We start from the raw sequence: 16,105 nt of genomic DNA, 5'->3' as shown, positions 1-16,105 counted from the left end.
TTACGTGTACCCCAGCCCCCCAATTTTTTTAATTTTTTTATTCCCCTTACCTCTTCACGTCATTGTTTCTTCGCCTTCATCTTCCTTGATGACGTTCTAAGTCATAAAGAGGAAGCGGAAGTTTTTTTCTGTTTCGTCTCGAACTACGCAGATTGTCTCCATTTTGCTTAGTAATTTCTTTTGGGGGGGGGGGGGGACCCCCCCCCCCCAAACCCCCTTTTATTCTCACTTTTTTTTTATTGGGTATGCCCCCGATGCCCCCTTTTTTAATTTTGTTCCTTTACCACACATGCCTTTACTACGCATCTCGTAGTAAAGGTATGCGTGGTAAAGGCTTCTATGGTAACCACGCATGCGTTCTAATACATACGTGGTAAAGCCTTTCGTGAAAACGGGCGCGTTGTAGTGGCCATTTCCCATTCCCCACCAGCCACCTCCATGAACGCCCTCTCCCATGAATTTGAACAATTTCTAGATCCCCCCCCGAAGTGGGTATTCATGGGCTCCCCCTACTTACATTCCCTTTACCCCAGATTTGCTCCCACTTTTTACTTTTTGGGGCAGCCCCTACTTTCATAACCCACCTTCTCGGCCACCATACACCAATCCATATAATTCGTCCCGTCTGGAGTGTCGGTGTTGTTGTAACCCCCACAGTCACGCAATGTGACTTTTGGCTAGAAACATCCCCAGCGACACCCAGTCCCTCTTGTCATTAGATAGCTGCTCTTTTATAAGACATTGTGTAAACCTTATTTCCCTCAGGATTGGATGGTGACGCTGTGCTACTAGTATTGCCTTAGCAGAAAGAACACCGACACAATCTAGGATGGTTTGAGTTCTGTTTATACTTTCTCACAGAACTATACAACTTAAGCCGGGTTACTGAGTTCACCCCACTCATGTACGAAGAATTTGCGTCGGTACCGTCCTCCGCATGAGTGTTGTCCTGACACTCCCCAACGGAGGGCACTGTGCTAAGAGGTGGCCGACAATGCCACCCGACCCCTTGAACAAATACTTCTTTGCCCAAGAACCGTCCCCCGAAGTGATGCTGGTCCCAGCACCATCCAACGTGAGGTACAGTATGTCCTGGTTAATAGCACCAAAGACAGTCTATAGTTCTGGTTTAATGAGTGTTCTTCCCCTTAGTCTGTGTGAGTTCTTTTCCTAGCCAATGCTTGTTTGTTGCTGGAAGTTCAATGAGCTAACTCACAAGCTAGTCACACCCTCTCCGGGGATGTATTGTTCTGGGGTGCACCGCTGTATAGAGCCTTCGCTCTGAAGTGTCCAATGCGTATATCTCGGCAGGCGTTTTCAGCGCGCTAGTGACAGGGTTCCTGCGCGAGCCTTACGCTATTCCAAAACTTCCCCAGGCTGAACCAAGAGCTGACGTGCTACGAGGAACTCTCCCTACGGTTCCGCTATCGGCTGACACGGAGAACAATGAAAGGGGAGCCCCTTACCTTCACGGCGTCTCTTCTCCGGAGTTCGTCAATATCCGATGGGGTTTCCCGGCGCCGCCATTGTTTTTATTCGTCACAAATGTTCGTGCATGCGCGGCGCCTGGGCTCACGGGAGTTGTAGTTCCCCGGGCGGCCGATATTGTAGTTCTGTGGTTCTTTCGTCGTCTGTCTGCCGCGACCATTCTCCTGTCTGAAGATACCGTGGAGAATGAAGCGGAACTTGACACATTGCTAACTTTTCTTAAAATGTAAAGAACACGTGAATGACCAGGGAATACCATGCACCAATTATGGAAGTGCTCTAAATGCGGGCACAACTTCACATAGACTTTCTGTTGTGTAGGAGTAAAGGGCTTACATTTCATTTTACTTGCAGATCAAGCACTTTTTTAAATGGACAAGAGGATTCTCCGTCCTGTTGTATCCCCCGATGCCCGTTGCAGACCCACGTGCTTGCCATAAACTGCGTACAGAAATCGTGGCACACCACTAATTAAGCTTCTTCGTGTTTTTTATTTTTTGTTTTACTGAATCCAAAACCACCCTCCAACTCCACCCTTCATCACTCAGGAACACCACCACATCACTCTGGGGACACCACCACATCACTCGGGGACACCACCACATCACTCGGGGACACCACCACATCACTCGGGGACACCACCACATCACTCGGGGACACCACCACATCACTGGGGGGGCACCACCACATCACTGGGGGGCACCACCACATCACTGGGGGGCACCACCACATCACTGGGGGGCACCACCACATCACTGGGGGGCACCACCACATCACTGGGGGGCACCACCACATCACTGGGGGGCACCACCACATCACTGGGGGGCACCACCACATCACTGGGGGGCACCACCACATCACTGGGGGGCACCACCACATCACTGGGGGGCACCACCACATCACTGGGGGGCACCACCACATCACTGGGGGGCACCACCACATCACTGGGGGGGCACCACCACATCACTGGGGGGCACCACCACATCACTGGGGGGGCACCACCACATCACTGGGGGGCACCACCACATCACTGGGGGGCACCACCACATCACTGGGGGGCACCACCACATCACTGGGGGGCACCACCACATCACTGGGGGGCACCACCACATCACTCTGGGGACACCACCACATCACTCTGGGGGGCACCACCACATCACTCTGGGTGGCACCAACACATCACTCTGGGGGGCACCAACACATCACTCTGGGGGGCACCAACACATCACTCTGGGGGGCACCACCACATCACTCTGGGGGGCACCACCACATCACTCTGGGGGGCACCACCACATCACTCTGGGGGGCACCACCACATCACTCTGGGGGGCACCACCACATCACTCTGGGGGGCACCACCACATCACTCTGGGGGGCACCACCACATCACTCTGGGGGGCACCACCACATCACTCTGGGGACACCACCACATCACTCTGGGGACACCACCACATCACTCTGGGGACACCACCACATCACTCTGGGGACACCACCACGTCACTCTGGGGACACCACCACGTCACTCTGGGGACACCACCACGTCACTCTGGGACACCACCACGTCACTCTGGGAACACCACCACGTCACTCTGGGAACACCACCACGTCACTCTGGGAACACCACCACGTCACTCTGGGAACACCACCACGTCACTCTGGGAACACCACCACGTCACTCTGGGAACACCACCACGTCACTCTGGGAACACCACCACGTCACTCTGGGAACACCACCACGTCACTCTGGGAACACCACCACGTCAAACTGGGAAGACCACCACGTCACTCTGGGAAGACCACCACGTCACTCTGGGAACACCACCACGTCACTCTGGGAACACCACCACGTCACTCTGGGAACACCACCACGTCACTCTGGGAACACCACCACGTCACTCTGGGGACACCACCACGTCACTCTGGGGACACCACCACGTCACTCTGGGGACACCACCACGTCACTCTGGGGACACCACCACGTCACTCTGGGGACACCACCACGTCACTCTGGGGACACCACCACGTCACTCTGGGGACACCACCACGTCACTGGGGGGCACCACCACGTCACTGGGGGGCACCACCACGTCACTGGGGGGCACCATCACGTCACTGGGGGGCACCATCACATCACTGGGGGGCACCATCACATCACTGGGGGGCACCATCACATCACTGGGGGGCACCATCACATCACTGGGGGCACCATCACATCACTGGGGGGCACCATCACATCACTGGGGGGCACCATCACATCACTGGGGGGCACCACCACATCACTGGGGGGCACCACCACATCACTCTGGGAACACCACCACATCACTCTGGGAACACCACCACATCACTCTGGGAACACCACCACATCACTCTGGGGACACCACCTCATCACTCTGGGGACACCACCTCATCACTCTGGGGACACCACCACATCACTCTGGGGACACCACCTCATCACTCTGGGGACACCACCACATCTCTCTGGGGACACCACCACATCACTCTGGGGACACCACCACATCACTCTGGGAACACCACCACATCACTCTGGGAACACCACCACATCACTCTGGGAACACCACCACATCACTCTGGGAACACCACCACATCACTCTGGGAACACCACCACATCACAACACCACCACATCACAACACCACCACATCACTCTGGGAAGACCACCACATCACTCTGGGAAGACCACCACATCACTCTGGGAAGACCACCACATCACTCTGGGAAGACCACCACATCACTCTGGGAAGACCACCACATCACTCTGGGAAGACCACCACATCACTCTGGGAAGACCACCACATCACTCGGGGGACACCACCACATCACTCGGGGGACACCACCACATCACTCGGGGGACACCACCACATCACTCGGGGGACACCACCACATCACTCTGGGAACACCACCACATCACTCTGGGAACACCACCACATCACTCTGGGAACACCACCACATCACTCTGGGAACACCACCACATCACAACACCACCACATCACAACACCACCACATCACTCTGGGAAGACCACCACATCACTCTGGGAAGACCACCACATCACTCTGGGAAGACCACCACATCACTCTGGGAAGACCACCACATCACTCTGGGAAGACCACCACATCACTCTGGGAAGACCACCACATCACTCTGGGAAGACCACCACATCACTCTGGGAAGACCACCACATCACTCTGGGAAGACCACCACATCACTCTGGGAAGACCACCACATCACTCGGGGGACACCACCACATCACTCGGGGGACACCACCACATCACTCGGGGGACACCACCACATCACTCTGGGAAACCACCACATCACTCATCCCAACCACAGCACTGTCCTTGCTGGCTACCAACAAGCATTGCCATAGCCAATAGGACTTGCATTAGGAAAGTGTAAGCTATTGGCTTTGTGAATAACTGCTATTAATTTATATATTTTCAAAGCCAACACATATTTAAAAAATGTGTAATTTACAATACCAATAGCTCATACTTTCCTAATGCGAGACCTATTGCATTGCAAATGCTTGTTTCCTCTGCTTTCTGATGACTTCTAAATAAAGTTCCTGAGTTTTCCAGGACATCTATCATGACGCTGTAGACGGAGGCTTTTGAGGAGGCCATGCTGCAGGTGTTTGGTGTGTTTCTGCTGCGCATTCGAAACCTCAAGGAACTGGAGGGACTCCTAGTGTTGCCGTCAGCGGATCCTTCCTCAACAATTTCCGCCCCCTTGGATCCTCCTCGTGTCCCGTATCAACTCCAGTACAAGTTTACCCTCTGGCTCAAAACCATGCACTTTTCACCTTTCACGTTAACACCAGTACCGATGCCATCAGCTCCAGAAGAGGATCTAGTGCTAATTCTGATGTTGAACACTGAACCAACTTTGGCTTAATCTCGACCAGTGTTGCACCGTGAGATTAGAAAAGTGCAACTGGTCGTCATACATCCTCTGACCTGGCACCTCTTCTAGGGCAGACATGCTAGCAGAGGCTCCATTATCCTTTTGACTCTGACTCTGAACAAGGTACACTACAGGATGGGGTGATGATTGTGGGGATGGAGAGGGTATTCTCCCCACTCATTATACAGATGATGATTGATATCTCACCTGGGATAGAGTTTGACATACCACTTGGGTCACCAGTTGAAGAAAGTGGCTCCTTTGATTGGTGGTCTGGAGGGCAGCTGAGGTCCTAGATTTACAACTGCTCTCAGTTGAGACCAAAAGAAATGTACTTCCAGAAATGTTGTACCATGTGCCAGTTACATTTGAGACTTTGCTACCTTTTAACGAGGCCCTCATCAATACATTGATGGCCACTTGGTCAAAACATTGTTGAATATGCAGGTGGCCAGGCATTACAGACCGGCTCCTGGCGATCATGATTTTATTAAAAACATCCTACTCCAGAGAGCCTTATGGTTCAGGTTTCAGCCAGAAAATTGATTCCCAATTCATCCCCTTCGACTCCTCCAAGTAGGGAGTCCGGGGGATTGAGGCTTTTGGCAAGTAAGTTTTCCTCTGTTAGACTACCTTTGTGGTTGCTTAATGCTGTGTGCCTGTTGGGTCACTAAATGCATGCCCTGTGGGACATGGCCAGCAAAAGACCTTCTGGCCTCCCTGACTCGGAAATTTCATGATGGACAGGATGCTGACAAATATGTTATCTGCACTGAGCTAGATTCTACGGGGAGGGCAGTTGGGACCAGTGTTATGCTCCGATGAAACATATGGATGCGTGTCACAGGAATTCTGCTGATGTACAAGCCCCTCTAGTCAATATGCCTTTAATGGCTCATGTCTTTTCTGTGAAAAGGCACATTCTCCCCTGGAGTAATTTAATTAATTTAGATCCACGGCTTGCTCAATTGGTTTGTTGACCTCTGCCAAGCAGTTTCCTCACCAGTTCTAAAAGTACAGAGGCTATGCAACAGGGCTGATTTATGTATACAAAGGCCAGTAATCCCTACAGTCACCCCTTTCCTTTTTATAAAGTTCACCTTGCTCACAGAGCAAAGGCCAGCAGTGCCATCAGTCCTCCCATTCTCCCTTCCCTGCTGTAAGAGCCACCAAACCTATTTAGTTTGCCCTAAGTGTCACATGTCCATCCATTGGAGGGCAGGATCCAGTACTTTCTGGAGTGGCACTGCACCTACCCCAGTGTGCGAGGTTGTCCAATGATGAAGCATGCCTTGATAAGTTATGGGTGAGGCGACCTTTCAATGTTTTTTTATTGATCCTCTTTCTAAGTTAGTCAGGACTGTGACATTCCAGTTGGGACCTCGATACCCTCAAGTAGTTTAGAGTTGGGCTTACTAAATGTTATCCCCGCCTTTTCCTTTTGCCCAGCAAATATTCCCCCCACACCAGATAGTATTTCATAGCAGTACCTGTCCATGCTTGTACTGGTGGTGCAATCGTTACTCTCCAAAGGGGCTATCAAGATGGTATCAGAATTTGAAAGAGGAGAGGGTTGTTACTCTAGCTATTTCCTTGTGCCTTCGTGCGGGCCTGCTTTGGACCTTCGACAGTTGACGGCCCTCTTGTGGAAGTATTAAGTCAAAATGCTCAAACTGACTCAAATCCTGTCTCCATGGTCTGCAACGACTAGATGGTGTCCTTGGAACGTGCTGTCTATAGAAAACATCAATATACAGTATTATTATCCCTAATAGTATTACGTGAACGTTTTCAGTGGTCGATATCAACATATATGGTATGTTAATTAAAAATATAAATGCAAATCAGTAACAGTTACATGAGGGAGGGGGGGGTTTGAATAGTCCTTTCAACGTGCTGTCTATAGAAAACATGAATATTCAATGCGATCATTCATTCCTGTTGGGGGTAAACAATTCAGTTTTTTTATCCAGAAAAATTCAGCTTTCAGTCTTTGTTTAGTTGGGTCCATGTCGCTGCGTTGTGAGACTGCCTCCAAAATAGTGAACAAAAGATGTACCCTTTAGAAAGCACATTTATATATATTCAACCTGCAGTCCAGCAAGTGTTACCTGAGGTTCAAGGTGTCCAGGAGCATTTGCAATTTGCACTGCTTCCTTTCAGCCTCACAAGCACCTCTTAGTGTTCCATGAAAGTGAATGCGATGGTTGTGACCCATTGTCTAACCTCAAGGGTACCACTCTTTCTGTACCTTGATGAATGTCTGTTGAAGGTGAGCTTGCAACTGTTAGCCGTAGACCATCTCCATTTAACTTATAACCTCCTAACATCATTGGGGTTCACTATCAATGAGGCAATGTCAAACCTCACTCCTTCACAAAGGCATCCGTTCATTGGAGCTGGGTAGGACACAGTGTAGTTCCGGGCCTACCCTCCACCACAATGAGTCCAGGACATTCAACGTATGATTGTAGCATTTCAGCCTTGGTCCTGGGTCACTGTGAGCACACCTTTGAAACTTTGACCTCCTAGCCTCCTGCATCCTCCTTGTCAGCTATGCCTGGTGGCATAATCGGGTTATGCAGTGAATTCAGTTTCCAGTAGGTCTTGCATCAAGGAAATCTTTCAGGTGCAATCCAGGTTTCAGAGGAGTTGGCAAATGATCTGGCTATTCAAACAAAATTGGTTCAGGGACAATCCGTTCCCTACCCAAAACTGACGGTGGTGACTGGCTCATCCCTGCTGGATTGCAGAGGCCATCAGGAGACTTTGGACTCAAACACATTTTAAGCTCCTGGTTGGAGTTGCAAGCCATTCTTCTGACTCTCAAGGCCTTCAAGGTGTACATCAGGTGTCCCAAGTACTGTGCCAGGAGGCTCTGTGCCACTGGAGTTGGTTGGAGCGCCAGGACATTTCCCTGATTAGCAACCACCTGGCAGAGCCCCTGAATGCCACAGTGAAAGAGTTGAATATGAAAACGTTTTTGAATCCCTATGCACTCATTTTCATAGTATTTACACAGTTATTCTGAGTTTTAAATGGGTGGCGCAGGCGTTTGTCACACAATGCCTATTCGTGTCGTCAACAAAGTAACCAATGTGTGGAGGTTAGATAACCTTTCACCAAAACGTGCGCACAGGTTAACATAAAACAATGTAGTTTCTTCACTTAGTTTTATGGTTCACTTCCAATAAATTGAAATCCAAATGTTTTATCATGAAATCATTCCAATGTTTATTTTTTATCGTTTTTCCTTTCCTTATTCCATTTCATAAGGGTTAATGATTAATGTTTCTTCAAACAATCCAATTACATCACATTACTCTTCCGCCCAATGCATTTCGGGTCGGTCAGTACGACCATTTGTCAGGGGCCTAAAAAGTAAATTGATACAGGACCATAGCGATCAGTGTAGATGAATATATGTACAAGCATGTAGTTTAGTGAAGGTAGGAAAAAACCATTTGAGTAAACAAATCTCGAAAATCCCGAAAGAATGTTAGTGAAAAGTAGCACAAAACCTTCGAGCATATTATCGGATAACAGACACATTCTATGTGCAAATAATAGCGCAGTTGGGGAAAAAGTCGGAAGCGAGTGTTGACTGATTGAAGTATAAGGAAATTTGCGGGAGAACCAACTTCACCAAGTAGTGCACTAAGTTCGACTAAAAAGTGAGGTGAAAGTCGCGATAGAGTGAGGAAAAACTTACTATGAGTACACGACAAAGGTTCACGCAGTCACGTCTTCGTTAGTTAGGTTCGTGTAAGTGGAAGTTAGATTTGAACCGGACTACGCGGTCACATGATGTGAGTCTGTGAGCTTCAATGGAAATAGACGACATGCTATGAGTGAGGAATAGTGTGTTAAAAAAGGTGCTGAAGACATTTAGAAGTACGTAGAGAACATAATAGTAGTGTCAACAGTCTTATCATAGTGCGTTATATAAGATTAGGCGATGTTAATGAATAAAACTATCGTAAGTAACAGCTACACTTCCATATCACGTGATCTCGAGCTTAAAGACTACAATGAAAGTTGAAAAGACTCATCGGACAGTGTGATCAAATTATATGAAAAAATTTATATATATTCGAATCTGAAATACACAGGTAACGATATAGAGAGTCCATAAGATAATATATCACTGTGACTTAAATTGTAAGTAAATGAAGGTTGTGTGAATCAAAATAACGAAAAATCATCTACATGTTCAGCTTTCATAATCAAAATCAATATACAGTATTATTATCCCTAATAGTATTACGTGAACGTTTTCAGTGGTCGATATCAACATATATGGTATGTTAATTAAAAATATAAATGCAAATCAGTAACAGTTACATGAGGGAGGGGGGGGGTTGAATAGTCCTTTCAACGTGCTGTCTATAGAAAACATGAATATTCAATGCGATCATTCACTCCTGTTGGGGGTAAACAATTCAGTTTTTTTATCCAGAAAAATTCAGCTTTCAGTCTTTGTTTAGTTGGGTCCATGTCGCTGCGTTGTGAGACTGCCTCCAAAATAGTGAACAAAAGATGTACCCTTGTTTAGAATCATCATTTGAGTGTTGGTGAGTTCTTTAGTGGATATGTTAATGACTAGGTCACTTTTGTTTGGCTCCTTGTGACACTACTATTATGTTCTCTACGTACTTCTAAAGGTCTTCAGCACCTTTTTTAACACACTATGCTCACTCATAGCATGTCGTCTATTTCCATTGAAGCTCACAGACTCGCATCATGTGACCGCGTAGTCCGGTTCAAATCTAACTTCCACTTACACAAACCTAACTAACGAAGACGTGACTGCGTGAACCTTTGTCGTGTACTCATAGTAAGTTTTTCCTCACTCTATCGCGACTTTCACCTCACTTTTTAGTCGAACTTAGTGCACTACTTGGTGAAGTTGGTTCTCCCGCAAATTTCCTTATACTTCAATCAGTCAACACTCGCTTCCGACTTTTTCCCCGACTACGCTATTATTTGCACATAGAATGTGTCTGTTATCCGATAATATGCTCTACGGTTTTGTACTACTTTTCACTAACATTCTTTCGGGATTTTCGAGATTTGTTTACTCGAATGGTTTTTTCCTACCTTCACTAAACTACATGCTTGTACATATATTCATCTACACTGATCGCTAAGGTCCTGTATCAATTTACTTTTTAGGCCCGTGGCGAAGGGTCGTACTGACCGACCCGAAATGCATTGGGCGGAAGAGTAATGTGATGTAATTGGATTGTTTGAAGAAACATTAATCATTAACACTTATGAAATGGAATAAGGAAAGGAAAAACGATTAAAAATAAACATTGGAATGATTTCATGATCAAACATTTGGATTTCAATTTATTGGAAGTGAACCATAAAACTAAGTGAAGAAACTACATTGTTTTATGTTAACCTGTGCGCACGTTTTGGTGAAAGGTTATCTAACCTCCACACATTGGTTACAGTGAATGAGTTGAGCAGGTGAAGTCTGACAGATCACGAGTGCTGTCTATTTTCCGAGGTGGCACAGGGCATCTTCCAGAAGTGTGGAGAACCCTGGCTAGTTCTTTTCACCACTGTCGGAACGCATACTGTTGAATGTTTTGCACATTGTAGTTTCTGCAAGAACACTCATTAGGAGACATATTCCAGCTTGCATGGAACACCGGTCTCCTGTACCCCTTCCTGTCCTAAGTTCTGGAAAAAAATCAAGAAGGACCGGGCCCAAAGCATTCAAGTGACTTCTGGTTGGGCCAGAAGAGAGTGGTACCTTGGCCCTTCTGGACATGAGCCTCTGTCCTTCAATCAGACTACCACTTTGAGAGGATCGTCTGTCACAGCACCAGGGTAGACTTCGCAACAGGAATCTGTGCCATATAGACCTACATGCATGGAGATTGAGCGGCAGCAACTGATTGTTTGATCTGCCACTTGAAGTGGTGGATTACATCCTTCAATGAAATCCATTTAAGCCAAGCCCTGGGACAAATGTGTGGCTCGGTGTGGCGCTTCTAAGAACGATCCATTACAAGTAAGCTGTTGGACATCCTTTTATTTGTCTTATCTTTTGCCCAACAAGGCCTTGCAGTGGACACTATTTAAGTTCATTTGACTGCCCTCTCTACCTTCCTGTATGTACCAGACAAACCTTCCTTGTTTAAATAACCTGCTGTGATGAGATTTATTACAGGATTGACATGCATATTCCCTTTAAAGCTGTTTGTGATGCCACAATCAGAGCTTAACATGGTCTTGATATTTCTCATGTGTAGGCCCTTCAAGTGGATGTATAGTTGCTTGGTTCATTTCCTGACTTTGAAGACTGTTTTCCCATCGTGATTATATCAGCTTGATGCATGAGTGAACTCCAGGCACTTTCATTGAAACTGCCATACTCCACCTCCCACCCTCCCTAGACAATGTTAAGAAACTGGTGTCAGCACACACACATGGTGCTTATATGCTGCTCCTCTCAGTTTTTTTCGGGACATTGTGAAGTCAGCGCAGAGCTGCATGGTGCCACCAAGCAGCGTGTGAGAGCACTGCTATGGAGAATTTTTTATGGATCCAGTCTAGTCCCTCTGGCATAGTCTCAGGTGAGGAATCTGTGGTTAGATGGAGTATTCACTAGAAGACATTTCTTCAAAGGTAAGTAATGTGTCCTGTAATTTGTGAAGACTTGTCACCATTTAATGAATATTTCAACCAATCAGAATAATCCTCCTATCCAGTCTAACTTATTGCAATGACCTCTACATGAGTTTATCTTAAAGTGCCTACTAAAAACTGCAGTCAGTGCAGACTAAGGCAGCCAGACTTATTCTCTGCACCCTACTGTGAAATCCCATCAGGTAGGCAATAAAACTTTGTCACTGTTGCTTATTGATAGCACTAAATCCAAAATATTTTCCATCCTACCACAAGAAGTCTGCTACACTGAACCACAGTATTTTACCATGTGAACTTTACAAACATCCTAAGGAATTAAAATAACGGTAATGTCTAAGGTGTTCATCAGTTTCTTTTTAATGCTGTTAAACGTTTTTTCTTTTAAACTAGGTGGAAGATCCGTTAGAAGAATCTATCAAGTTCCTTACGCCACTTAAAAGCCTTGTTGCAAATAACATTGACACACATCTCTTGGCATTTGAAATATACTTCAGAAAAGGTAAAACGTGAAGTATTTTCATTAGTTATTTATCGTGCCTTAATTGTTAGTTATTTTCATAATCTTCCTAACTTGTAATGCTGTTTACTGACCAGTATGGTTTTTTAGCTACATTCCATCCTACAGTTCATGTGTGTTAATAGAGGAAACCCTGCTTTGCTTAAAGGAAAAAATAAATGCTTTAATGTCCATCTTTATATGCTGTTCTAATGTTCATGAAGCTATGTTTTTGTCATTCTTGTCCAATGCTTTATGCTTGTAGTGCATGACTATCTTAATAGTGCAAAACTGTGTGTGTACACACACATTTCTGGTTTGCTAATAACTTTGGCACCGTAAGATGAAACTTTCTTAAAAATGTTCACCTACATCAGCTTCCTGGAAATTTTGGGGTGATCCTTCAAGCGAGCCTAGAAAAAAGCAGGGAGGAATTTTAAAACACATTTTCACCATAGGAAAATAAGACACCTCTACAACCACTTTGGGAGAATGGAATTATGCCAAATTTGGCAGAAACAAGATCTTTGTCCAGTGATGTCTTTTTTGAGAAATTAAGGTTCAGAATCTCTGTACGTTTCATGCCACAGAGGATCCTTGAAGGCAGACAGATCTCAAGATGAGTTCTGATTGGTTGCTATCGCACACATTTCTCGTGGAGGATCCTGGCAACAAGTGCAGTCTCCCACTTTTTTATTTATTTAATAGAATGGGGCTGTTTCCAGGAACCAGGTGGGGCTACAGGGGCCCTGAGGCTCCCGACGCAGCCCCCGACATAAAAAATTGTGAATTCCCCCAGGTGAGCACCAGGGCACCCCTGTGATTTATATAAAATAAAAAGGTACTGTTGCCGGCTGGTGGGCATTGACATCCGGAGGGCCTACAGGTTACCTGCGTTTCATGGTAGGCCATGAGCATTTTCAGTTCGGTATGCTCCCCTTTGGCCTTACCAGCGCCCCTCTGATGTTCACGAAAGGGATTGTAGTGGTTGCAGGATATCTTCGGAGGTCAGAAGTCCCAGTCTTCCTACTCGCTCGGCGACTGGCTTTTGAAGGCGAGCTGATCCCAGGTAGTTGTCTCCCACCTCCAGACTATTGCTAACCTCCTAACGTCATAGGGGTTAATTATCAACGTGCCAGTCACACCTGAATCTTTCACAAATTCTCCTCTTCATCAGAGCCATTCTAGACATGGTGCAGTTTCATGGCTGTCCCCCAGAAAATAGATAATTGGGCTATGATCCCGATATTTCAACCTCTGAGGATGACTCTGAGGCTTCTAGGACTGATGGCCTCCTGCTGGTCATGCATGCCTGGTGGCAAATATGGGCTCTGCAAGTTACAGCGGACACAGCACCAGGGGCATCTTTCCTATCTGGTCCCAGATTTGAAGTGACTGCTAGATATCTGCAGTAGTGGCTGCTGGACCGTTATTGGGTCAGTGACATACACGTCTCGTTAGCCCACCCAGAGCTCACAGTTGTGACCAATGCAATGCTTCTGGGTTGTGGAGGCGACCTTGGTTGAGATGGAGATAGAAGCATGTAGTCTCCGGCAGATGATTGGCTCCTTATGAACCTTCTGGAGCCTAGAGCTATTTGTTTGACATTGAAAGCTTTCCTGCCCCCCATCAAAGGGAAGCTGGTGTTCATGACAATACCACCGCCATGTGGTACAGCAAACAGCAGGGCAGGTGTGGGTGTGGGCCTTATGCCTGGAGACTTTGCATCTCTGGAAGTGGCTAGACTGCCAAGTGAATTTTCTGAGGACACATCACCTAGTGGATTGATTGAAAGCAAGAGTGGACAAGTTAAGCTGTTGCTTCCTTGCGTATCATGAGTGGAAGTTACACTCAGAGGTGGTGCATGGTCTTTTCCATGAATGGGGAGAACCCTAGGTCGATCTCTTTGCCACTGCTGAGAATGTGCAGTGGCCGCACACTTGCACGTTGTGAGTTTACAATGCATCTCTCACTCAAACGCATCCGCAGAGAATGGAACTTGGGACTCCTGTAACTCTTTCCGCAAATTCCTCTCCTGCCCTGAGTTATGAAAGAATAGGACTGACGGGGGCCCAAGTCCCCCTAGTGGCTCCGAAGTGGACACAAAGTATGGAATTCAGAACTCCAGGGCATAAGCATCTGACCTCCGAACAGGCTTTCGGGGAGATCTCTGTCACAGCAGGGCAGGGTCCTGCACCCAGACCTGCTCAACCTCCACGCTTGGACATTGAGCGGCGACAGCTATGTGCTCTTTACCTTCGTCCAGAAGTGGTTGATGTCATCTTGGTAGCCAGGCATCTCTTTACCAAATCTGTATATGCCTTCAATTGGAATAAGTATCTGATACAGACATCTGCTTTAGAATCTTCCTCAGGCGCGAGACTGGAACCAGAATTCTTTTCCCATACTTGTCCACTGAATGGGACATCGACGGAGTCCATGTAACTCACTCGCCGATGTCAGTTTCTTTTTTTGGGGGGGGCTTGCAAAGCAGATCCGGAGTGGTTAGGGGCTGCTTTTCACCATATCGCAACGTTTTGTCGAGGGAACAGTGAGCTTTTTGCTATGTCTTCAGGGTTTAAACCCTGTGGATCTTGTTATAGACAGATGTCAATCACAGATCCTCATGCCTTCTGTTTGTGGTGCCTTGGACAACAAAAACGAACATTTAGAAAGAGGGTCCAAGGGCTAGATTAACGACCCTATCAGACACATGCCCTAGTACTACGTTATAATAACAAAAGAAATGTCTGTGGGTCAGAAAGGTGGGGTTCTGGTGTGTGTCATGAGAAATGGTACAATAAAACCATGGACAACACCATGACTCTGAGGAGTGCAGTTCCTGTTAGTGTCTTTGGTTGAAGGCTTTAAGAGCACATCATATGAAACTACTGGTAGCGCGATTATCTGAGGCACAGCGTCGTTGTCAATTCTTGCCGAAGTCCAGAGACCGTTCAAGGAGCCATTCGGTGAGGGGGTACGTCGCGGTCTCCCAACTTTCAGTGGCGGAGCATTAACACAAGTCCACCCTAAATATCTTGGTCCCGGGCCGACTCTAGCCCAAATGCAGGAATATTACTTTTCCATGTATATTGTTTTTGGTCCTCAGTCTCCCTCTGGTACTCTTTCTGGCCCCAAAGAGGTGACCTGACTGGATCCTCGCTGGCAGGTTCTCCCTCAGTGACAGTTGGGCCCTCTGAATCAGTTATCGGATTCGAAGAGGTGGGGGTGCACAGCCTTTCAGGGTTCACACATTCGATGTCGGGTCAGCCAATGACGTCGGTGACAGCGATCCCATTACTCTTTCTGACGTCGATATAATGCTGCAACGGCACTGGATGCGGGCCCGATGAAGCTGTCTGGTTTGGGCAAGTGTACATCTTGTCTTATTCAACCTGTTCCTTCTTTTCCTATGGGAATGACCTGTTTGGCAGGTGAAGGGGAGAATATAGGGTGTGAAAACTCTTTGGACAATACTGTCCAGCCTACTTTGGAGGAATATTGGCTGACCGAACTGGGGGAGGTTAGTGGGCTA

The 16,105-nt window shown here is 47.1% G+C and overlaps 1 protein-coding gene across 1 annotated transcript in view; it reads left to right on the top strand.

The window, feature by feature from the left end:
- The window catches only part of NAA16 (N-alpha-acetyltransferase 16, NatA auxiliary subunit), a 587,644-nt gene that overhangs the window by 478,053 nt on the left and 93,486 nt on the right, over positions 1-16,105 (top strand). The window contains exon 16 of the mRNA XM_078657379.1: positions 12,465-12,573. Coding sequence (XP_078513505.1) covers positions 12,465-12,573 — 109 coding nt within the window. The remainder of the gene's footprint in view (positions 1-12,464; positions 12,574-16,105) is intronic.

Source organism: Lissotriton helveticus, chromosome 8 (assembly GCF_964261635.1).
Source record: "Lissotriton helveticus chromosome 8, aLisHel1.1, whole genome shotgun sequence".
NCBI classification, from domain to species: domain Eukaryota; kingdom Metazoa; phylum Chordata; class Amphibia; order Caudata; family Salamandridae; genus Lissotriton; species Lissotriton helveticus.
Note: the sequence above shows the minus strand (reverse complement) of the source record. Positions and strands in the feature narration are given on the sequence as shown.